The 24,911-nt window shown below is 51.9% G+C and overlaps 1 protein-coding gene across 2 annotated transcripts in view; it reads right to left on the bottom strand.

Annotated features, from left to right (window-relative positions):
- Nucleotides 1-24,506, bottom strand: part of LOC119096334 (cytochrome P450 3A29-like) — a 25,799-nt gene extending 1,293 nt beyond the window's left edge. Inside the window, exon 1 of one of the 2 annotated variants that reach the window (XM_037219176.1) lies at nt 23,886-24,506. In XM_037219176.1, the coding sequence (XP_037075071.1) occupies nt 23,886-24,117 (232 nt within the window). In that variant the 5' untranslated portion in view covers nt 24,118-24,506. Of the gene's footprint in view, nt 1-23,880 lie in introns of both variants that reach the window. The other variant, XM_037219175.1, reaches the window with a different exon arrangement.
- Between the last annotated feature and the right edge of the window lie 405 nt (nt 24,507-24,911).

Below are 24,911 nucleotides of genomic sequence, written 5' to 3' on the forward strand. Positions count from 1 at the left end.
ACACCACCCGCCCGCCCACAGCCACCAGGCCGTCAACGGCCCTACTACGAAGCTCGCTGGAAATAATCGCACGCCAACCCCTCCCAACCACTTTTCGTTCTGCGCTGGCCCCTGCGCGCACCCGCCGGCGTGCAGCAGTCACTACTGTCCACGTGAACAGCTTACGCTGCAAACAGAAAACGATCAGCCATTGGGTACCGTTAACATGAGAGCTGTTATACTTCTTGTGATTGGTCTACAATTCAGCTTGTTCACGTGATCGCTATTTTGGCGGCATACGTGACGCGCCTCTGGCTATTAGTACTGGCGTTATAAATTATGGAGTCGGAATTGTGTAAACATGTCAGTATGATGCATGTTATGGGTTTTTGGTAAGTTTAAACTTCAGGATACTAATCATTTGTAGCACTGATAATTTTTTGTGTAAATCTTACCCGAAAATTAATCTAAGATGACATAACTAACATAAGTTTGGTTACAGATTTCTTGGAAAGCTTTCCGAAGTGTTGTACATTTTCCAGGACAGTATTTATCGGCAATGTCTATCACAATGTTTATGTGTGCTTATGGGGACTACCGGATAATTTTCAGGCCATGGTTCGTAAGGAGAATCTTTTTTCACCATGCCTATCTATGACCGTTTGCTATGCTTGGCGCATGCGATACGAAACTGAGGGACTGTTGGAAGCGGTTTGAGGTGCATTATAGTGGGATGTCGCGTTGTATCCCCGTGCTAAAATTCATGCGGGCAGTGCGTCCAATTCGGATCTCCTTCATATTAAGCTGAATCCAGATGTTTTAAGCTCCGTATCTAAAGTAGACAGCATTGAAATCATTGCTGCGGTGTCACCGCTACACCAGATTTTTTGGACATAGGGTGTTGTGGCCCGGTCCATGTATACATACTCCTGTGCTGTATTTGAGAGGCTCAGTGGCTGTTATTGCTCCAGATGCTCCATCAGGTTTCAAACATCAGCTGGCTCTATGATATGGTTGCATTTGAAGGGAGATTCCCAGTCAATAAAATAGGTACATAGAGCATGGGCAATGACTCAGTTGTGCATGGGTAATAAGAGGCATTGCCAGTATTACATGAGCACCTTCTTACCCAAGGATCCTACAGAAGTATAAGAGATGGGATAAGAGCTATCACAACTATGGAAATACTGCAGTGGGAAATCATGCATACTTGCAGAAGCCTCAAACAGGCCCCCCAAGGTAAAACTTGCTTCACTGTGCCCCCCACCCATAGGGATAAAGTATTTCCATGAGTCAAAAAGAGACCACAATTAGCAGAATATTGGTTATCCATGCATGGCAACTTAAGTTTTCAAGTAATCATTCATGTGTGTTAAGGGCATTACACTTCTCCCCACTAGCTTTTTACACCTTGAGCACACACACACACACTTGCATGTAATCTTAAGATTGTGTTATTGTCTGTTTCAAAAGCAGTTTCAGGCAAAAATGCTTTGAAGAACATATGAAAAAGCTGAAAATTCAGTGCAATGCAAGCTGGTTGGGTGGTGCAGTAAACAATGAATGAGCATTTTGCATAAGGCATGTTGGTATGGTTGTTGGCAACACTGGCATGTATTATCTATAACATGGTCTGCAAACATTCACCATGAACATATGATATGGGTTCCACACCTTTGCTGAACAGTGCAGTAGGCACACTTGACAGTTTTCATGCACTGCATGCACATCATTGTTCTGCATCCATGCATACAGCCATGTTATCACCTTATCACCTTTATCATTATCACCTTCAAACTGGTCCTGCACCAGGGAAGTGGCATACAAGATGGGCAGCACATCCTGCACTAACATTCTCACTCTTGAGCCATGCACAAGTGTGTCCACCTCAAGAGAATGCTTCTGAGGAGGTGGGTAGGACATCCCGCACCAGCACGCCCACGTCTGCACCATCCACCAGCAGCAGGACAGGTGCACCATTGGCGGACAGCATCTCAGCTGGCGTCGCTACCAGTCGGTCCACCTCGAGCGGTGCGGCGGCCGCGCTCTCGGGCGCTACCGACGGCGCTGTGCCAGGCAGGAAGGCAGCAGCCGGCGGCGGGTCGTCGGCGCCCAGCAGGTCATCCTCGGCGGCGGCCCCCTGCTCGGTCCGACACTCGGCGACGGGCGGCGAGGCGGCCGGCGTAGGAGCGTTCTGCCGTTCCTCCTCCGCCGTCGCTGCCGGCTCCAGCAGCGTGTTGGGCCGCCGGCCGATCTCGGGGAAGCGCCGCTCGGCCTCAGCCACCTTGAGCTTGTGCTTGCTGTACAGGTGGCGCTTGAGGTCGAGGTTGAGCTCGTAGAGGCGCGGGCAGAGCGGGCAGCGGAGCGTGCGGCCGTTGCGGTGGCGCGCCAGGTGCACAGTCAGCTGATACTGCAGCCGAAACTCGGCGCCACACACGTGGCACACCTTGGCCGCGCCGCCGCCGTGCGCGCGCCGGCGGTGGGCGTCGCACGTCTGCTTGAACTTGAACCGCTTCTGGCAGAGATCGCAGGCGAAGCAGCGCTCGGCGCTGTGCGTGCGCAGGTGGCTGCGCAACCCGCTGCGGCCCGTGAAGACGCTATCGCAGTGCGGACACTTGTCGGCGCGGCCGGCATGCAGCAGCAGGTGCTTCTGGAACGACACGGGGAACTTGAAGCGCTTCTCGCAGACCCGGCAGCGGAAGCCGGCCGTCTTATGTTTGTAGAGGTGCGTGCGCAGGTAGTGGAGGGAGCAGGTCTGCGTGCAGTACGGGCAGCGGACGGCCGTGCGTCCCAGCAGGCTGAGCTGGAGGCGGCGGGCGCGTGTCTCCAGCCGGCGCACCAGCTCGCCGTACACGGCCGCCACCGGGTCGGACGCGTCCGGCTGCTCCGGATCAACCGGCGCCGAGTCGTGGCTGGCGTTCATGTGGTCGATGAGCTGCTCCTGTCGGCTGTACATCTGCAAACAGCTGTCCGACCCGGGCGGCGGTGTCAGCGGACAATATCGACATCATTCGGAGAGCGGCAATGAAAGCCTCCAACGTGAGGCGCGACGGCCCACCAAAACGCACCTCGCGGAGGACGGAATAGGGGGTGTCACAGTCAATATCGCTGACTGGCAGCCGACGCGCGACGAAAGGTCGGCGTACCCCAAACTGTTCTGGTGCAAGATGTTGTGCGTGAACCCTTTGTCCTCCATACGTAGACGAGCATTTATCCGCATCCCCGACCCCTAGTATCAGCCTTGTCACAACTTCGAGTGCATTGTCCACACATCATTGCGACCTTTCCCGCTGCGTTAGCGAGGCAAGTACTGCACTAGCCGCACTAAGGACCGATTGATCAATAGGTCGACGATCCTAGCTCGATTCCGCCTGACCGCAGTCGCGTCCCGACCACCCACACGATGCACATGTAGTTGGACGTGTGGGCGGACACCAGGTGGTCGGCCGCCTCGGTGGGGTCGGCCAGGCTGACGTCGCAGCAGCCGCAGTGCAGCCGGCCGCGGCGTGCGTGTGGTCCGTCACGTGGCCGGCGGCGTCCGAGGCGGCCAGCAGGCAGCAGCAGGGTGGACACCATACGCGAGCCGCCACGGGCTGCTGCTCCTCGCTGTCGGCAGCGGAGCAGGGTCAGCACAGAGGTCAGCACGCGGGCACCAGGCACGGGACGCCACGGGCCGCTGCCCTCTCGCCGGCACGGAGCAGGGGAGGTCAGCAGGCGGGCACCAGGCGCGGGTTGCACGGGCCGCTGCCCTCTCCCGGCAGCGGAGCAGGGACACACTGAGGTCAGTAGGCGGGCACCAGGCGGGGTTGCTACGGGCCGCTGCTCCTCTCCCGGCAGCGGAGCAGGGTCAGCACGGAGGTCAGTAGGCGGGCACCAGGCACGGCTCGCTGCGGGCCGCTGCCCCTCTCCCGGTAGCGGAGCAGGGTCAGCACACCATGAGCCAGCAGGGCGAACACCAGCCACGGCTGCTGCTTCTCGTTGCTGGCAGCAGAGCAGGGTCAGCAGTAGCCCACGCCACATGAGCAGTGAAATACAGACGTATAAGTGCAGTATGGATTATTCCACGCTACCCAACCATCAGTCCAATCTTTGTCCCACTTCCAATTTGATTTATCATCACAGATCTAGACGCATCACATCTAGACGCTGTTTGGTATTGGGGGCTATCTTGCGCTCCGCACAGTAATCTGAATAGTCTACTTCGGTGAACTTATCAAAGAAAGCGTGGGCGAATTCGGACCTATAAGGCCGGGGAAGACGCGACTGGCTCTGACCAACCACATACGAACACCTGGCAATGGTAGGTCAATAAGGTTGGGGGAGGGCGGGTCTAGGGAAAACAAACTAACCGTTAAAACGAAGAGAACTTCGGATCGGGTTTCGACAAAAGCACTTATGAATTCTAGATCACATTTAACAGTTCATACAGGTTATGCATTTGGCTCCTTCTCCAGAAACATCAAGCTAGCCCGACGCATCACGCAGCACTTCGCCTACCAGACTGAGGGGTCACCCACCCCCCCGGGCAGCTCAGGTCCCGTGCCACTGCCCTGAGCACAGCCGGGTCCGGCCCGCGTCCACCAAAGCGGGCAGCCTCATCCCTACCTGGCCACCTTGTGTAGCCGCTCCACGTGCAGCCGGAGGTTTGCGCTCGGTGCGGAACGAGCGGCGGCACATGTGACAGAAGCGGCCGGCGGCGGCAGGCAGCGGCGTCCGCGCGCGGCCGGCCCCGCCGCGCTGCCGGCGCCACCTGCCGACAGGCGTCGAAACCAGTGCGGAGCGCGTCTACAGCGGACGGCACGGAGTCCGACCATGCTGCGTGCTCTTGAGCACATAGGACGCTTCAACAGGGAATTTATGTGAACGCTCAGAACTGCTCGGATGAAAGATAACGACACACAGCTTGGCTATTTGCCATGTCCTGTTGAGCTTAACCTGTTTACCATGATCTCTACCAATCATTGGAAATTTAAAACGGTTCATTTGTAGAAATAGCGTGACCCTGTGACCATGAACTGTGATCATCACCCGCCTGTTTCGCGGTCAAAGGACAAATGACAGCAACCCCGCCGTCTTCAAAATCCGGCCCCATTCGAACGTAGGTACCCTCCGAGGTAAGGGACATCGCGAAACCATTACAATTGGACAATGCATACCGTTTTTCCTGGTACGTCCAAACATGCCTCCTCTACGTCCTGCTCGTCCTCCATCATGGTAGTTAACCACCCTCCTTCTGGTTCTGAGGGACCAGCTGGGCCGACCGCCTGTCCAGTCGCGGTCACTGGGGTCGTCTGGTGTCCACTCCTCCTCCTCCTGCGCCTGCTTCACCCCAGGACGAGTCCCTGGCGCGCAGGGCCGTCAGCGGCAGGGGGCCGGCCGGCGCTGCCAACCAGTCGTCCGCACCTACAGGCGCACGCCTCCCCGCATCGGCCGACACGCACGCCGGCGCCGGTGAGCAGGCTACATGCCCGTCCTGTGGGGAGCTGCGCTCTGCGAATACAGACGCTGCGTCGCCTGGTGACGACCAATTCTGCCGCAATGTCCTCCTCTGAATCACAGTGTGTCGCTTTCCTCTCCTCCGATGCAAAGCTTGTCCCTGCATGAATCACCGGCTTGGCCGACGCACGGTCTGCCGCCAACGCCCCCGTCTCCACACAGTCTGTCGGGGAAGGGGCGCTCTCCTCTGGCGGGACGGCGTCTGTCGCGAACGCGGTCCTCCACAGCCACGTTGTCCACACAATGACGCCGTCCAGGGCGGCCGCGCCGAACCGCGTTCGGCCACCAGGCTTGGCGTCGACGAGGCCGCTGAGGTCGAGTTCGGCCGCGCGCGCCCCAACGCGCAGCGGCATGCTGTGTACCGACACGCCTCTGCCCGAGTCGGCGCAGTTGGCGGAGCCGCACCCGCGTGCGACGGCGCGCCGCCGCCGCCGCCCGGTAAGGCGTCGCTGACGCGAGTCCATCGCCGCCCGGTACGCCGCCAGGCGACGCTGGACAGGTGAGCAGGAGGGCCCGGCACGGCCGACAGACGGCGCTGACGAGCGGCCGCTCGCGGCGGCGCCCGACAGCCGCCGGCGCACCTCGGCCAGCGCGCGGCCGTCGCTCAGCACTGCGGGCAGGCCGCCGGCCGTCAGCGGCCCGGCGCCGCGGCTGTTGCAGAGCAGGCAGAGCCGGGAGAAGGCTGGCAGTGTGACCAGCACCTCAGCAGACATGGTTGATGACCAAGCACCCTCAGTGTTTGGCAAAACCAGGCACCTGAAACCAGTAAGCAGATATAACCACAAATCTCAAACAGAACATTTTTATGGATTATATTTGGAGGCAAACAATTGATTGAAATTCAATGAAGGTATCAGAGACAGAAAAAATGATAATGTTATCAGAAGTGATGGGGCCAGGAGCATTTTAATGCCATTTTTGCTTGTGTAACACCACAGACATGATAACCAATCCTCTCTTTGACTGAGGAACTTGTCCCAATCCCACAGAAACACAGACCATACTCTCTCTATTTCATCTCTTCCACACAATTATGATCTGGACATTACAATATAAAATGTGAATACCATGAAGTAGAGTATCAACTCTATAAGGCCTTATCAACATGTCATATTCAATAGAGATGCAAACATTCACACCAGACCCAGGAGTGAATCCAGGCTTCTTGTTCTGAAGCTGAATCTAAAGCCAACAAGAAGACATTAAGCCTAAAACCAATGTGAAAGCAAATCTAAATTTAGTGGCTTCAAATTTTGCATACAAAACCCTGAAGATGAAGTCAGCAGCTTTAAGCTTAGGGATTAGGCAACATGGAGGCACGGCCATGCTTATCAGAACATTGCTGGTGTAACCTCACATTTTCTAAAGCAACCTCAATTAACTGGATCTAGTTGAAACCCTTGCACTATTGGTATCAGTAGACAGCAGTATGTAGGACATGTTTTTTATACTTCTGGCTCTTTCATGTCTCAAACTTTCCACAATGGCCTGAATTAAAGGGAATGTTTCATGCTTGACCATATTTAAGCACCAGAGCAGAGGAATGACCCCCACTTATAACTATTTGCATGTTTTTCAAGTATAAAAGACTTCCAGAGAGCACATTTGTGTTAAATAAATATGCTTCTCAGTGTTTTATGGTGTGATCATACTTTGCAAAAAATTGATTGAGAGCCAATTAACAGCTATCATATCAGGAAATCACACTCACAAATGCCAGACATGAATGCCTTGACAATTATATTTTCCTCGGCCTTGATCACAACATCACTTATGGAACGACAGAATTTGAATAGCCTTATTATGGCATAAATGACAAGGTGACCTTGAAATGCTTGCCCCAACATGCCTTTCCCTGTTTTCAAAGGTGTGTCACTCAGAAACTACAGGATCTTAGGCCTTAAGAAGGGCAGGATTACAAACAGCACCAGAAGGTCTTTGAGATGGCTATTCCAATTCAAAATCCCATATAAGTGTGGAGCCACCCCCTGTTTAAAGAAACATGTGATGAAGATTATACAACTTGCTATCTGTAGATGCACACGGAATTTCTGAATGCTTCTACAGTCTTCATTCACATACATGTGCCATTAAATGACGATGAATAGGGTTATTGAAGTCTTCACACCTTCCACACAGTTCGTACCGGTATTCTCCAAAATGTTACTTGCTTGCAACACTTAAATGGGTTCTAACCCTAGAACTCTCTTGAAACCATACCCGACCAGAAGCTTAACCACGTTTCTTTCAAAAATCGTGCCAACAACACCGTACGTTTCACCATACCCCCCACCGGGCCCGTAACCTTCGCGCCAACGTTTGTGATCTCTGGATGTAACCAATGCTAACGTCTGTCAAGCTAGCAGCAGATTGATATCCAATTGCCAGTTGGATATTGCGGGGCGTCTCGATTGCCGCCAAATTTGGTGTGCAGGGGCCTTCTCAACACGCTGATTCCGAAAATCAACGTCTTTGGGGTGGAATTTTGCGTAATTTTTGAGTTATACGCTGCGTAACATCCCAATGTGATATTGCGGGGCGTCTCGATTGCCTCCAAATTTGGTGTGCAGGGCCTTCTCAACACGCTGATTCCGAAAATCAATGTCTTTGGGGTGGAATTTTGCGTAATTTTTGAGTTATACGCTGCGTAACATCCCAATGTGATATTGCGGGGCGTCTCGATTGCCTCCAAATTTGTGTGCAGGGGCCTTCTCAACACGCTGATTCCGAAAATCAATGTCTTTGGGGTGGAATTTTGCGTAATTTTCGAGTTATACGCTGCGTAACATCCCAATGTGATATTGCGGGGCGTCTCGATTGCCTCCAAATTTGGTGTGCCGGGCCTTCTCAACACGCTGATTCCGAAAATCATTGTCTTTGGGGTGGAATTTTGCGTAATTTTTGAGTTATACGCTGCGTAACATCCCAATGTGATATTGCGGGGCGTCTCGATTGCCTCCAAATTTGGTGTGCAGGGCCTTCTCAGCACGCTGATTCCGAAAATCATTGTCTTGGGGTGGGAATTTTGCGTAATTTTTGAGTTATACGCTGCGTAACATCCCAATGTGATATTGCGGGGCGTCTCGATTGCCTCCAAATTTGGTGTGTGCAGGGCCTTCTCAACACGCTTGATTCCGAAAATCAATCTCTTTGGGGTGGAATTTTGCGTAATTTTTGAGTTATACGCTGCGTAACATCCCAATGTGATGCTGCGGGGCGTCTCGATTGTCTCCAAATTTTGGTTTGTCCAGGGCCTTCTCAACACGCTGATTCCGAAAATCAATGTCTTTGGGGTGGAATTTTTGCGTAATTTTCGAGTTATACGCTGCGTAACATCCCAATGTGATATTGCGGGGCGTCTCGATTGCCTCCAAATTTGGTGTCCAGGGCCTTCTCAACACGCTGATTCCGAAAATCAATGTCTTTGGGGTGGAATTTTGCGTAATTTTCGAGTTATACGCTGCGTAACATCCCAATGTGATATTGCGGGGCGTCTCGATTGCCGCCAAATTTGGTGTGCAGGGCCTTCTCAACACGCTGATTCCGAAAATCAATGTCTTTGGGATGGAATTTTGCGTAATTTTTGAGTTATACGCTGCGTAACATCCCAAATGTGATATTGCGGGGCGTCTTGATTGCCGCCAAATTTGGTGTGCAGGGCCTTCTGAACACGCTGATTCCGAAAATCAATGTCTTTGGGGTGGAATTTTGCGTAATTTTTGAGTTATACGCTGCGTAACATCCCAATGTGATATTGCGGGGCGTCTCGATTGCCGCCAAATTTGGTGTGCAGGGCCTTCTCAACACGCTGATTCCGAAAATCAACGTCTTTGGGGTGGAATTTTGCGTAATTTTTGAGTTATACGCTGCGTAACATCCCAATGTGATATTGCGGGGCGTCTCGATTGCCTCCAAATTTGGTGTGCAGGGCCTTCTCAACACGCTGATTCCGAAAATTAATGTCTTTGGGGTGGAATTTTGCGTAATTTTTGAGTTATACGCTGCGTAACATCCCAATGTGATATTGCGGGGCGTCTCGATTGCCGCCAAATTTGGTGTGCAGGGCCTTCTCAACACGCTGATTCCGAAAATCAACTGTCTTTGGGGTGGAATTTTGCGTAATTTTGAGTTATACGCTGCGTAACATCCCAATGTGATATTGCGGGGCGTCTCGATTGCCTCCAAATTTGGTGTGCAGGGCCTTCTCAACACGCTGATTCCGAAAATCAATGTCTTTGGGGTGGAATTTTGCGTAATTTTTGAGTTATACGCTGCGGTAACATCCCAAAGTGATATTGCGGGGCGTCTCGATTGCCTCCAAATTTGGTGTGCAGGGCCTTCTCAACACGCTGATTCCGAAAATCAATGTCTTTGGGGTGGAATTTTGCGCAATTTTCGAGTTATATGCTGCGTAACATCCCAATGTGATAATGCGGGGCGTCTCGATTGCCGCCAAATTTGGTGTGCAGGGCCTTCTCAACACGCTGATTCCGAAAATCAACGTCTTTGGGGTGGAATTTTGCGTAATTTTTGAGTTATGCGCTGCGTAACATCCCAATGTGATATTGCGGGGCGTCTCGATTGCCTCCAAATTTGGTGTGCAGGGCCTTCTCAACACGCTGATTCCGAAAATCACTGCCTTTGGCATGGGATTTTGCGTAATTTTTGAGTTACACGCTGCGTAACATCCCAATGTGATATTGCGGGGCGTCTCGATTGCCTCCAAATTTGGTGTGCAGGGCCTTCTCAACACGCTGATTCCGAAAATCAACGTCTTTGGGGTGGAATTTTGCGTAATTTTTGAGTTATACGCTGCGTAACATCCCAATGTGATATTGCGGGGCGTCTCGATTGCCTCCAAATTTGGTGTGCAGGGCCTTCTCAACACGCTGATACCGAAAATCAATGTCTTTGGGGTGGAATTTTGCGTAATTTTTGAGTTATACGCTGCGTAACATCCCAATGTGATATTGCGGGGCGTCTCGATTGCCTCCAAATTTGGTGTGCAGGGCCTTCTCAACACGCTGATTCCGAAAATCAACGTCTTTGGGGTGGAATTTTGCGTAATTTTCGAGTTATACGCTGCGTAACATCCCAATGTGATATTGCGGGGCGTCTCGATTGCCTCCAAATTTGGTGTGCAGGGCCTTCTCAACACGCTGATTCCGAAAATCAATGTCTTTGGGGTGGAATTTTGCGTAATTTTTCGAGTTATACGCTGCGTAACATCCCAATGTGATATTGCGGGGCGTCTCGATTGCCTCCAAATTTGGTGTGCAGGGCCTTCTCAACACGCTGATTCCGAAAATCAATGTCTTTGGGGTGGAATTTTGCGTAATTTTTGAGTTATACGCTGCGTAACATCCCAATGTGATATTGCGGGGCGTCTCGATTGCCTCCAAATTTGGTGTGCAGGGCCTTCTCAACACGCTGATTCCGAAAATCAATGTCTTTGGGGTGGAATTTTGCGTAATTTTTGAGTTAATACGCTGCGTAACATCCCAATGTGATATTGCGGGGCGTCTCGATTGCCGCCAAATTTGGTGTGCAGGGCCTTCTCAACACGCTGATTCCGAAAATCACTGCCCTTGGGGTGGAATTTTGCGTAATTTTTGAGTTATACGCTGCGTAACATCCCAATGTGATATTGCGGGACGTCTCGACTGCCTCCAAATTTGGTGTGCAGGGCCTTCTCAACACGCTGATTCCGAAAATCACTGCCTTTGAGGTGGAATTTTGCGTAATTTTTTAGTTATACGCTGCGTAACATCCCAATGTGATATTGCGGGGCGTCTCGATTGCCTCCAAATTTGGTGTGCAGGGCCTTCTCAACACGCTGATTCCGAAAATCAATGTCTTTGGGGTGGAATTTTGCGTAATTTTCGAGTTATACGCTGCGTAACATCCCAATGTGATATTGCGGGGCGTCTCGATTGCCTCCAAATTTGGTGTGCAGGGCCTTCTCAACACGCTGATTTCGGAAATCACTGCCTTTATATATCGCGTAGCACGTCGTTATACGTCGCGTAACACAACAGTTTGATATTGCGGAGATAGAGGTATTCTTAATGAAGTTTGTCAGGCTCTGAAATTTAGTGAAGGTGACAGACATGGTCTGCAAGTTCGCGAAAGCCAGATGGGTTACTTGTAACCCTCAGATGGTCATGGGTAAATGTGTCGGTCTTTTTCACTGGGCGCCCAGCAGAAAAACTCAATTGTTTTCATGTATTGTCCCAATTTATGTGCATCTTTACAGTGCCCTTTATGGCGGTTTCCCATTGTCATATAACTTGTTGCAGTTTCACCACACGTGCCATGACTTGCCCGGTCTCGTGCTCGACTCCTGCGGGAGTCGTAGTCGTCTCCGAAATCAGCCAGACTTCTGTCGAGTCTAGGTAAAATCAGTTCCTTTTAAAATAGATGCGAGTTGGATCGGGAGTTGAGCCAACGTGATCTGTCTGACTCATTGATGAGTGCACTCCGGTAAAAAGGTAGGTAACAGCTGTTGCTCTGTCGTGCGCTGAAGCTCGTGCACATCGCGCTCGTGATTGTGGATGTGCAGCAAAGGGAGCGCAGGATGCATTATAAGCTCTCATGTTAAAAATATCCGACCCTAAACACACCAGGAGGTTATAGCTGAACAAATAAATCAGGCTATCAATGAGATATGTTAATTCAATGACCGTCGTTCCAGACAAGTGGAAGTGACATGTCAACAAGCTTTAGCACAAATGGTGTGCTTTGGTTTATGAGCACCCCTTGTAAGTTGGGTTCAAGCCGCTTTAAGCGCTCGCCTTTTGCACCTGGCCACGCTGGCTGGTGGCTGATGGCAGTGGCTGCGCTGAAGGTCAGGCCTGGCATTCCTTGCTCGGTTGATGGGGCCAGGGCCCACCCTGTCAGTCGAATTGTATCAACTTTAAGTCAGAGGAGTCATTTCAAAACTGGAACGTGCTGCTCAGAGTCAAGGTGGGAATCGCTCACCTCACTTACTAAGTGTCAAATCGCCAGGTGTATTCGCTGGAGTATGCTCACGACGCGCGTGGAGTTCTGCATCCCACCGTCAACGAGATTCCCTTCACCTACCTGCCGGAGGGCTCTGAGATCATCTCTATCGATGCATTCAACAAGAGCGAGAACAGAGAGGAAATAGTGGTGGGATTTGCCATCATCAAGGTGAGCGAGGCGTGGTGGGGCACGGCGAATGCCTTTAAGCCGGTATGGGCTACGATGCTCGTGTTATGATGTTGATGATAGGGGCACGTGTGAGACGGGCGTGGGTGGCTGGGGTGGTGCCTGCCCTTCATGTCAGGGTGAGAGGCAAGCGACGCCATGCTGTACCCTCAACAGCTGACGGCGTGGCGAAGCCCTAATGGAAAAATAAACGGAACGACAGTTTTAATACACGTTATGGTCAATTGTATACAAGCCAACATATAGCGAGTAGATAAGATCGTCGCGTCCCACCGTTGTGCGAGTCATGCAGACGTTGCTCTGAACGCTCTGATTCACGCTGCTGAATGCAGCACACGGTACCGGTATTGCCCGAGGGAGAGGGCAGGGCCGACCCGCGGCGTATAACTCGAAAATTACGCAAAATTCCACCCAAAGGCAGTGATTTTCGGAATCAGCGTGTTGAGAAGGCCCTGCACACCAAATTTGGAGGCAATCGAGACGCCCCGCAATATCACATTGGGATGTTACGCAGCGTATAACTCAAAATTACGCAAAATTCCACCCCAAAAACATTGATTTTCGGAATCAGCGTGTTGAGAAGGCCCTGCACACCAAATTTGGAGGCAATCGAGACGCCCCGCAATATCACATTGGGATGTTACGCAGCGTATAACTCAAAAATTACGCAAAATTCCACCCCAAAGACATTGATTTTCGGAATCAGCGTGTTGAGAAGGCCCTGCACACCAAATTTGGAGGCAATCGAGACGCCCCGCAATATCACATTGGGATGTTACGCAGCGTATAACTCAAAAATTACGCAAAATTCCACCCCAAAGACGTTGATTTTCGGAATCAGCGTGTTGAGAAGGCCCTGCACACCAAATTTGGCGGCAATCGAGACGCCCCGCATTATCACATTGGGATGTTACGCAGCATATAACTCGAAAATTACGCAAAATTCCACCCCAAAGACATTGATTTTCGGAATCAGCGTGTTGAGAAGGCCCTGCACACCAAATTTGGCGGCAATCGAGACGCCCCGCAATATCACATTGGGATGTTACGCAGCGTATAACTCGAAAATTACGCAAAATTCCACCCAAAGACATTGATTTTTGGAATCAGCGTGTTGAGAAGGCCCTGCACACCAAATTTGGAGGCAATCGAGACGCCCCGCAATATCACATTGGGATGTTACGCAGCGTATAACTCAAAAATTACGCAAAATTCCACCCCAAAGACATTGATTTTCGGAATCAGCGTGTTGAGAAGGCCCTGCACACCAAATTTGGAGGCAATCGAGACGCCCCGCAATATCACATTGGGATGTTACGCAGCGTATAACTCAAAAATTACGCAAATTCCACCCCAAAGACGTTGATTTTCGGAATCAGCGTGTTGAGAAGGCCCTGCACACCAAATTTGGCGGCAATCGAGACGCCCCGCAATATCACATTGGGATGTTACGCAGCGTATAACTCAAAAATTACGCAAAATTCCACCCCAAAGACATTGATTTTCGGAATCAGCGTGTTGAGAAGGCCCTGCACACCAAATTTGGAGGCAATCGAGACGCCCCGCAATATCACATTGGGATGTTACGCAGCGCATAACTCAAAAATTACGCAAAATACCACCCCAAAGGCAGTGATTTTCGGAATCAGCGTGTTGAGAAGGCCCTGCTCACCAAATTTGGCGGAAATCGAGACGCCCCGCAATATCACATTGGGATGTTACGCAGCGTATAACTCGAAAATTACGCAAAATTCCACCCCAAAGACATTGATTTTTGGAATCAGCGTGTTGAGAAGGCCCTGCACACCAAATTTGGAGGCAATCGAGACGCCCCGCAATATCCAACTGGCAATTGGATATCAATCTGCTGCTAGCTTGACAGACGTCCAATGCTATGATGTAACGGATGTAAATAAGTGTTGTCGTTGAATGTGGCGCAGCTGTCCTAGATGTGCGTTGCAGTCCCAGCTGATGATGACGTCATGAGCGACTCCCCCTTGAAGAACGGTCGGGCCCATGGCTGGAATTGGGCTGAAGGGTTACCGTTCGATACTGGGGTTTTTATACATACTCTTCAATTGTCTTGATGTGAGCTCACATCATAACTCTTCATTTTCCCTTACATTTCCCTTACATACATTACATTACATACATTGTCTGAGGGCCCTGTACATATGTTGGATCTTTGCGTTTGAATTTAGGGCACTCCTGTCGAGGGCCATGTGATAATCTGCTTGACTACACTAAATCTTTCGGGGCCCTCCGCACTGGGTTTGAGGTACTTATTTGAATGGAGGGCCTTACGCTCTTGTCGGGTTCCTTCTGAGAAGCTGTTCTGACACATTCCAGCGCTCGGGGGCCATTCACATCGGGTCTTGGGTGCTTCTATTTGAATGACGGCCGTAGGCTCCTGTTGTGAGCCATATCTGTTACTCTGCTCGGGCGCGCTCAATCATCCAGGGGTTTGTCGTGCACGTCACTGTCTTCTGCGACCAAAGAGAAAAACGTGGCAGTAGTTGTCCTTTGTTTTCTTCAGTTGACGACCCGAGCCCCCGTGCAGTGCGACACAAGCGTAATCACCCGCACCTCAGGACTCGGGCTGTCAACCGGCTGGTTGCGGCCGAGTGGCCGGGACTAACACTGCTACGTTAGTCGTGCTGGTCTGGTTCGAAACATCGGTGCCGGCATCGAGCTGATGCCGGCCCGGACTGACAGACAGGTAAACGCGTCCAGAGAGGGACGGATCATGAAGAGTAAAGAACACTGCGCTGTCAGGTTGCATACAATGCATTATCGATAGTTGGTTTTTGTTTTGTTTTTGGATTAGAGCCCTTTCGACCAAGTCTGATCATTTCAGGGCTACGGGATGAAGGAAAATGGTTAACGGTGGGACAGACAAGCACTCGCCTGGAGGGCCAACCACCGAGCTTAAGCCCGCGCATGCGCGCTGGGTACCCGGTCGGGATCCCCTTCCCACTGGCTCTCGGCCCACTCGTGGCTGACGCATGCAGCCTGTCCCGGATGAGCGGGGTGTCGCGAGGATGGAGGATGAAGAAGAAAGAGGATGAAAGGGACGGATGATATATATATATATATATATATATATATATATATATATATATATATTATATATATATTATCGATGTGGCTCGGTTCGACTACATCGCTTGACAGCAGCAAACAGCTGCCTAGTCATGGTAGTCAACATGCTATTAGCGGCAAACAACAGCAACCGTTCTGTGGTAGGCATATCACTCATATCAATACCCAAGTGCAGCGAAGCTATGGAGACACACAGTTCTCACACGACGCACAATGTCACACACACAACAACAACACTCGTTAGCGCCACCTACTGGTGACCCGCACGATTAGGTGTTGACCTCGTGCCGCTACAGGTTCTCCATGCTGTGTCTTGGGCACTTCTTATCTGAATGGGTGATCCCATATTCTTGTGCGGGCCTCATCTATTAAGCCGCTCGGGCTGGTGACTGCAACAGATATGGAGGGGGGGGGGGGGGGCGCGGGGGAGGCATGAGACCATGCCCCATGGACCACGCCGAGGGGACCTATAGGCTACGAAAGGGCCTTTAACCGGCTGAACGGACGCCGTTCTCTAACGAAACAAAACACAACAAAGTTGGACGCCTTTGGGCCTACAGATGACCAAGACCGGTTGCTAGCAGAAGTAAAGCCCATAAGCAGACAAAGTTCATCTTCGTTTATTGAGAAGGTTTTGCTTTTTGGGAGATTTGGGGCTCATCCACGCTGTCCAGGGGCATTAGGCTGTTGCCCGGGCCGTACATGTCAGCTTGCCGGAGCTAAGAAGTTTTCCACATTGTCCTCGATCTTTTTGCATTTTCTCGTAGGGCCCAACACTGCTGTTGGGATGCCACCCTCTTCCATGCCTGGGAACTCTTGATCGATCAGGTTTCCCTCTACGGTTTCTTTTCCATTCGCCCGAAAGGCTCCATGTGCTTTTTTCAAGGCCACATGCACCACGGCACACTCAGCTGCTCAGAGGCTCTTCAAATTAGTCTCGCGTTCTTTCCACTTGCTCGGAGGGTCCCATATAAGGTAACGCACCGAGACGCTTGATGCTCAGGGCCCTCCACTTTGAACGAGGGCCTTTTCTCTTTCATCTGAGTCGCGGAGGGCTCTTCACTCCTATCGCGGCCCTTTCTGTTAACCTGCCCGGGTGCTCTTGATTGCACAGGGGTATTAATTCATGGTCTTGGGTAATTCCCCTTTGCTCAGAAGGTCCTGTGCTCTGGCCGGGGTCCCATATGTCAGTCTGCCGGGGCATTACCGATCGTTTAGGGGCCCCATCGCGTTGGTCCTGGGTTCCTTTCGCTTACTGTGAGAGCCCTGTACTTGTTGACGGGAGCCTCTGTGTTGACCTCTCGCGGCACCCTTGATCGCTCAGGTTTCGGTCCTATTGACCTTGGTGTCCTAGCCTTAAAACAGCAGTCGAATATGCGCCAATTAATTTTTACGCGTAATTATAGAACGGCATTGTATGTGCCGTAATGTCATATGTGTTATTTCCCCTGGCGGTTGCGTGTGTGACACTTCTAATGTTTGTAAATGGTGCTCTAGACATATTTTGAATGCAAGAGTATTTTGTACTCATTTATGACACATGACGAATTATGCGTTAGCCACCACCCATCATCTGATTACATCGCCCAGCCAGATAGATGTGAATAAGTTGGGAATTAAGCCCGTGCTTGGTTTTGATTGCATTTTATAGCCAACTTGGCTATATTTTGCCTGCTTTTCCAAAACGCTTGGGCTAAAAGTCATAGGCTTTGACATCAACCGAAGAAATGAATGGGCTCCTTGCATGTGCACATGTAGCAGGCCTAGCACGTCACGCCTAAGGTTGTGCACAGTAAGATGCGTTCCGTATTTATTAAATATAAATATATTGTTATGTTCTTACGTTGTTGGCCAGCGTGCCGCGCCAGCCGTTACTGCGGATTATCCCATTGCACCAATTGGCCACATCAGCTAGACGAGCGCAGGGTCAAGCTCATCCGAGGCGTGTCCTCTAGGATGATTTATGGCGACTCTCCCGTGCCGCGGCCTGCGCTCTTGCTCTTGGCTCTCCCCGCCTCAGCCACGGTCGTCGCGTACGGGATGAAATCGCGCGGCGGCACCGTAATCGCGCGCGCACAACGCCGCGGCGCCACGGCAGGTATGGACGCATTCCGACTGGATCCCGGCCCGGTGTGGAACGTGGGATCCGGCTGCCGCCGCCATCTCAGCGTGGCTCCTCCACGCTCTGCACCAAATCATTCGGTTGCTGGAGGTGGCCAACGCCGCAATTTTGGGGAATGTGCACGCTGGAGCCGTATCTTCACCATCGTTACCACTGCTGCACTCGTCCCGCTTCCCCGGTCAAAAGCACGTGCGCCGCGTCCCATCACTCGCTTTCGATCTCGCGCTATCGCACCCGCCAAAAGTGAGGCGCGTTGCAAACGATGCTACACATCTCCACACTTTCATGAATTACGCTGTGGCCGCCCGAGGTTTAAGAGTAGGGGAGTTCAAGGTTCAGGTTAAGTGTGCCCATCACCGTTTGCTTGGCATGCTTTTGCTTTCTGTGTAGCCAGTGCGCCACCACCTTCTTTTAACGTGCTTTTGTGTTGCAAAATACGTTATTCGTCGCCGCCTAATAATTTAATAATGAAATAATAAAAATGAAAAAATGATAAAAAGTAAACATTTCATATTCAAACATAACCACCACCGCTACCAGTCATACATTATTTCAAGGTAACTCTTCCACCCCCGAACGGCTACCTCCCACCCGATCGTCATCTCCTCCAATGCTCTTTTATCGAACATTCTTACTATCCCCGTCTACGTCACCTATCTTAGTTCGCCATCACTGCCATTCATCTTCCTTTCACCCCCGTATAACTATGCTCTCTTATGTCTTCCGCACCTTCCGCCACATGCCACGCAAGCAGCTTTCACATAACCGCGTTCTCATGCTCTTCTGCGCCGCCCCCCTCCCCCCCCCCCCCCCCCCCCGCTCCACACGACACAGCTTTTACCACATAACCGCAGTCACAAACATTCGGCGTAAGACGGTGATCACGGCTTCTCTCCGTGTGTGAGTGACAAGTGTGAGACTGACCGGTTCTGTGTGAGATACTGCTCGGGATGGATGGCGAGGTTGGGGTTACGGACATAATGATATCGAGAGGAGTCCGTGGAAGGGTTCTTCCCCTGCTACACCCGTTTGACACGACTTGGGTTACGAACGCCTTGTCGGGCGTTTCGTCTTCCCCCCAGACTGTCTTCGGTGTTAACATTAGCTGACTTCTAAATGCGATTCTAATTCGTCCATCCCTCTCGTATATTGATCGACCGATGCTTCCACTGGTCCTTATATTTTCCACTTTACCGACGTCCATTCCATTCCACACATTCGTCCCTCTATCACCGTACCCTGCACTCATTCGTCATACTCCTTATCGACTTCGGCTCCCACAAATTTGCCCCTCTAGTCCCCTGCAGTGGCACAAAAGGTCGGAGTGGAGTACCATTGCCTAATATGCTTTTAAAGTTAAAGCTTTTAGAAATCTTGAGCACACATTTGCAATGTTTGTTCTTGCTCATCTTAACGCGTCAGGCTCTGTCGCGTGAGGCGTTCGGGTTCATTTTGGTGAGGGGAAAAAGTGAAGCACAACCGAACCGATGGCTCTGGAGGCTATACTGAATCAGCCACAAGGCGAAAGAACCGAAAAATTAGTGTTGTTGCATTCATTCCGCGCTTGACATCCTCACGCACGATCGTTACTTAGGGCATTAAAATACTGAAACAGAAATCCAGACAACTGATTAACTCGTCCACTAGCGTAGACCTAGAGTAAACTCTTCCTCCGTCGATAACAGTCCGAACAATCAAGTCTCCATGCTCGAAAGTGCGTACTGCAACAGGGCCGGTAATCCGAAAATCCATCCCCTTGCTGACAAATCCTAGACTTTCATAACGATCGCGTGACGAATGATTTATTGAATGATTGCGGAGATTTAAAAGCATTCGAATGAGCGATTGCACTATCGTACTCACAGGACTCAACGGGCTTTCGAGCAGTCTTTCTGACCTCAATGTGATGCGTTATGTAAGAGCCATCGAAATAGAAGGAACTTCAATGCACGTCAGCTGTTCCAAAATTACAGCAGAAGTGTGCGCGTCGTAAACAATAGTAAAGCATCGAATCGCAGAATCAGTCTTTTCTTATTCCATTTTTTCTTTCTTGTTTTGTGGAGACTCATACTAGTTGTTAATGACCGGTAATATAGAATGCTTTGCAATCTACCCGATTTTCTACCCAATCTGCTCAGAACAGTGGTGCAATCGCAGCAAGTCGCTACTTGTCCCATCATAATTCAGGGCTCCAGTTATCGTTATGTAACGTGCCAGAGAACACCTATGTGCTAGCCAGTGAATGCTTGCGTAGTTTGGCGAGCGCCGCTTGGAGGCGCTCTCGTTCCTCTCCTACCCCAAGGCGCGAGGGACGCGGCCGCGGGGGCCAGAAGGAGAGAGTACAAAGAAGACTCGGGGAGCCGTCGGTGCGAGGACGGACGTGCCGGTGCGAGGACGGACGCGCCGGTGCGAGGACGGACGGCGTGGAGTGCCTGTGACGAGTGTCTATATATGTGTCCATGTATAAATATAGTGTCTATATATAAATATAGAAGTGACTTTGAACGCACCGCGTATGCCAGTGAGCAGGAGACGAGACACCAGAACAGCAGAACTTACGAATAAAGATTTGTAGTATTCCCGAATTGCTGACAGATTATACGAGGATGATGTGCAATGTGCGTCACTTCTCACCAAGTCACGTCAAGGGCTATGCGCGTCGCAAGTAAACAGCCAAGTGGCAAATAAAATAAATCAGGTATTGTTGACCCCAGTTTTCCTTAAATTTTTGTTAAGTTAAAGAACAACTGGTGAATCGAAATGTACGTTTTACGGTAGACTTACATTTATAGCTGTGCGCGATAATATATTTACATCAATAACTGTATAAATTAAGTGCAACATTCCAACTAGCAGTCCTTCCTTTCACACCTAACTTTGCATGAAGACTCGTGCAGGTTACGAATTTAACGGATGCCCGCGATCAGGGTCTGGATACCTGACCTGATTACGGTTCGTTTGCGCCATGTTTGTTCTGCCCTTACGTCCCTCGCGTTCCCCCTTAAAATCACGGCGTGAAATCATTAAAATCATATTCATGCAACCACTGTATTAAATTATAATCCACATTCACACATCTATGCACACGGCACTTAGTTGCATGCAAGCAATAGAACTTCTCTCCCCGACAATACTTATGACGTAACCTTACATACAATACAACCTGCCGGGCGCGTGATCCCTACCCTGTATAAGTAGGGGTCAGGCGCTGAGCAGGTCACATTCATATTGATGGTTTCTACATCATGCTTTTGCCGGGTGGGGATTAATTCGCCCTTCGCGGGTACTAATCCCCAGCCGGTACGTGACTTGCCCATCGTGTCTGGTTAGTATCCCTTAAACTAGTAATATCTCTGCAGCGTTTTCGCACCCAGCTGGCGTCTGAGAAGCAAGGGAGAGCGAAAGGAGCGTCGGAGGGGGGGGGGGGGGAAGGAGGTATGAAGACATGGCCGAAGAGGGATGGAAACGGGGAACAGACTGCAGTGCGTCAGCTCTTCGTCGCAGCTTCTCCATTCACATGATGATGATTGGAATTGTCGGGCGAAGAGCGCCGCCGTCCACTGAGAGCCCTCAGAGTCCGATGGTCGATCTCCCCAGAATCCAATGGCTGGTCTCCTCCGGTCGTGGTTCCGAGTGGCTGTCCTCTTCCTGAATGTGACGCTCCCCCGGTTTTGTCCGAAATGCTCCTCCCCTGAGCTCCGGCCATCAGCTAAGCTCGCTCCCATTCATGCTCATGTTCATGTCCGTTCTGCATGGGCTCTCTCCGATCGGCCGGGACTCGGTCTCCAGCGCTGCTCGGACTCGGGGTCTGAACTTGCCCGCGGCGGATGGTGGTATCAGCCGGCTCCGCTCTGCACGGGTCTTTGTTGGTCGTGTGCTGGCGGTTTGTCGACCCCGGCGCAGCAGCCACGCGAGCGGTGTGGGACGCGGCTCCATTGGACGCCCCGCTCCCCTGCGGCCCCCTGCTGCGAACATGCTTCTAACACTCTATGCGTCGGGCGTAGCTTATGCCGGGCACATCCTGCGTTTCGACCAGGGCGTCTCGTCTTGACGATCCCCGTTTTCGTCCCGGCCCGCAGCTGCCCTTTCGGCGCGGTCTGTGCGCTTAGATGCCTTGCCCGACCGGCTGACCGATCGCTGGCTTTCTGTGTTACATATCGCGGCCCGGCGGCCATGTCAAATTGAAAGCAATTGCAAGGTGGATGCAGTAGGAACAAATACACTAGGCATTAGTCAAATATAAGCTCCGCCTCACATCGCCGCAAGTACACCAATGACCTTGAGAGGTCGGGACTTTCTGAGGGAAATTTTTTTATGCGCTGATGAATATTCTGGTGTTCAAAATCCGCAATCGGCCGGTAAATTTCGAATTCTTGGAGTTCAGCGTCCTTTGAAGTTGGAGTTGACCTTGGAGGGCGACCTTAAGAAGTTAAATGATTAGACGAACGCTATCTCATGACCTGGTGAATATTCTGGTGCCTAAAATCAGAACCTGGCTGATAACTTTTGGTTATGTGAAGCCCCCGTCACGTGGTATTGGACATTGTCATCGGATTCGGCGTTCTCGTATTATGATTGACCATCCCACAGGCTTTGAGTTGAATCAAAACTTGTCACTAAAGGAGTTGCCAAATAAATCGCACGTGCCAGAGGTTCATGCTTCCTGGCAATGATAAGACACTACTCTTCCCTAGCTAATCCAACAACGGGACAGACATTGAGTCACGATGCTCGCACATCCGAGCTGGTGCGTCCGTCTACAGCTTCTCAACCTTAATGTGGATGGGGTAGAAGCCAGAGAAGACTGAAGTGCCCTTGCGGTACACCAGCTTTGTCTCGGGTGCGGCGATCAGCCGGTAGCGCTGCAGCACATAGGCCAGCACGAACTTGACCTCCATGGTGGCCAGCCGCATGCCAATACAGGCGCGCGGCCCCAGGCCGAACGGCATCCAGTTGTACTGGCCGAGCTGGCGACCCTCCTCGCCCAGCCAGCGGTCTGGCAGGAAGCGCTCCGGCTCCGGAAACACCTCCGGGTCGAGGTGTAACGGCCAGACGGGGATCGTGACACAGGTGCCGGCCGGCAAGCGCAGGTTGCCGCACTGCCAGTCGCGCTGGCAGGTCCGCTGGTGACGCGGAATGAACGGCGACACGCGCAGCGCCTCCTGCATCACGGCCTCCAGCAGCGGCAGCTGCTGCAGCGCCTCGTACGTCAGCTCCACGCCGCTGATCTCCTCCAGCACCCGTGCCATCACGTCGGGGTTGGTGGCCAAGTGGTAGGCGCAGAGAGACAGCGTGTTGCCGGTGGTATCGTACGCGTCCATGAGCAGGTTGGCACCCTGCAGCAGCAGCACGTCCTCGGTGATGTCGAGCTCGCGAAACTCCTTCGTCGGCACCTTGTTGTCGATGGCGTCGATAAGGGCGCCGACTAGGTCCGCCCGGTCGGCGCCGGTTGCGCGTCGCTCCTTTACCGACTTGCGCAGGATATCCGTCAGCAGTTGGAGCGGCGGCGCCATGAACTTGCTCATGAGCATCGAGCTGAGTTTCGGCGAGAAGGTCAGCAAGCCCGAGATGACCGGACTGGAGAACTCGTCGCCACCAAAGGTTTTGGCCGCCTTGACGAACGGGTGGGTGCTGTCGCTTATGTTGGGTACTTTCAGGCCGAATGTGAACTGGGCGACGGCGTCCAGCACCAGCGGCCCGAACAAAGCGTCCTTGATCTGCACCACGGGACTCTTGAGCAGCTCCTGGTCCAAGCGTGTGCAGGCGTCGCGCGCACAATGCTCCAAAGTGGGCATCATGGCCTTGAGCTTAGCGCCCGTAGACAGAGCCGGAGTCAGGATCGCCCTCACCACCTTCCAGCGGTCGTGCACAAGCATGTCCAGCAGGTCTTTCGTGGCAGAAGAGTAAAAGTTGGCAACAAATCGCTCGCTGAAATTACTAAAGTCCTTGATAAAAATGCGCTTTACCATCTCCCGGTCAGCGATGAACACCTGGGGTGTGGGGCCCTCATACAGACCCCACACGCCGTTGAACTGCTTCGCGTGGCGCAAGTCCTCCTCCCTGAGATAGAGTCGCCATGGGCGCGGCACGCTGCCCACGAACGGGTACGGCTTGATGACGGGAATGCCGAGCTTCTCCAAAGTCCCGTAGTTGCGCGTGCCGTACTTGTACAACAGGAGCAGCACCAGGACGACCAGCAACACCGGCAGCAGGGCCACCAGCTCCATGGCCGGAATTCGCACGGCTCTCACAGCTTGAGCAGACTTCCAACCGCCCACTGCGCGCGACCGCGCCCGCCGTGCCTCGGATGAGGCCAGCCCCGCGCGGCGGCGGCGCGAGATCGACGCAGAGGTGGCAGTCTCGTAGCTCCAGTGCCCATCCGCCTGCCAGTTTAAGATCAGGATCGTCACCGCAGGGCGCCGACGAAAGGAAGCAAAACCAGCGTCGGGTGAACAGTCGTCGAGTGTGCAGGTGAAATGTTGCCAACCTGCTCACTGGGCCGGGCTATACGCCTCGTCGGGGCCTGCTCTGCCGAGGCCGGACAGCGCGCCGCTCCCGATAGTTTGCATCTCTAACGACGGCACACGCTGACGGCGCACAACTCAGCAGCGATCCAAGGCCACACTGTCGTGAGCGGTGGATGGGGCAGTCATAGTCTGTGTACAGAGCGGAGTGCGGCGTTTGTGCTGCGTCATGCCAGAGGCGCGCTCAGAATTGCGCGTGGAGGAGTTGAGTTTTTTTTTACACGGTTATTAGCTCGGTTATTAATTTTATTAATTTAATTATTTATTCGTTCTTAATTCTTCGTTAATTAATTTCCATTGTTCGTAAATAAATAAATCGTTAGTTATTAATCCGCATCAGCGACCTTTCATTGGCGCCATGTCGTTAACGTAAATGCGTTGCCCGATGCACGCATTGAGGCACGCACACCAGAGTGTCACACACAAAAGTTTAGAGCGTCTTGGAAGGACGGGCGCGTTCAAACTTAACGATCAGAAGGGGCACTTCGCTCTAATGC

Source organism: Pollicipes pollicipes, unplaced genomic scaffold (assembly GCF_011947565.3).
Source record: "Pollicipes pollicipes isolate AB1234 unplaced genomic scaffold, Ppol_2.1 Scaffold_4295;HRSCAF=5057_pilon_pilon_pilon, whole genome shotgun sequence".
Taxonomy (NCBI): domain Eukaryota; kingdom Metazoa; phylum Arthropoda; class Thecostraca; order Pollicipedomorpha; family Pollicipedidae; genus Pollicipes; species Pollicipes pollicipes.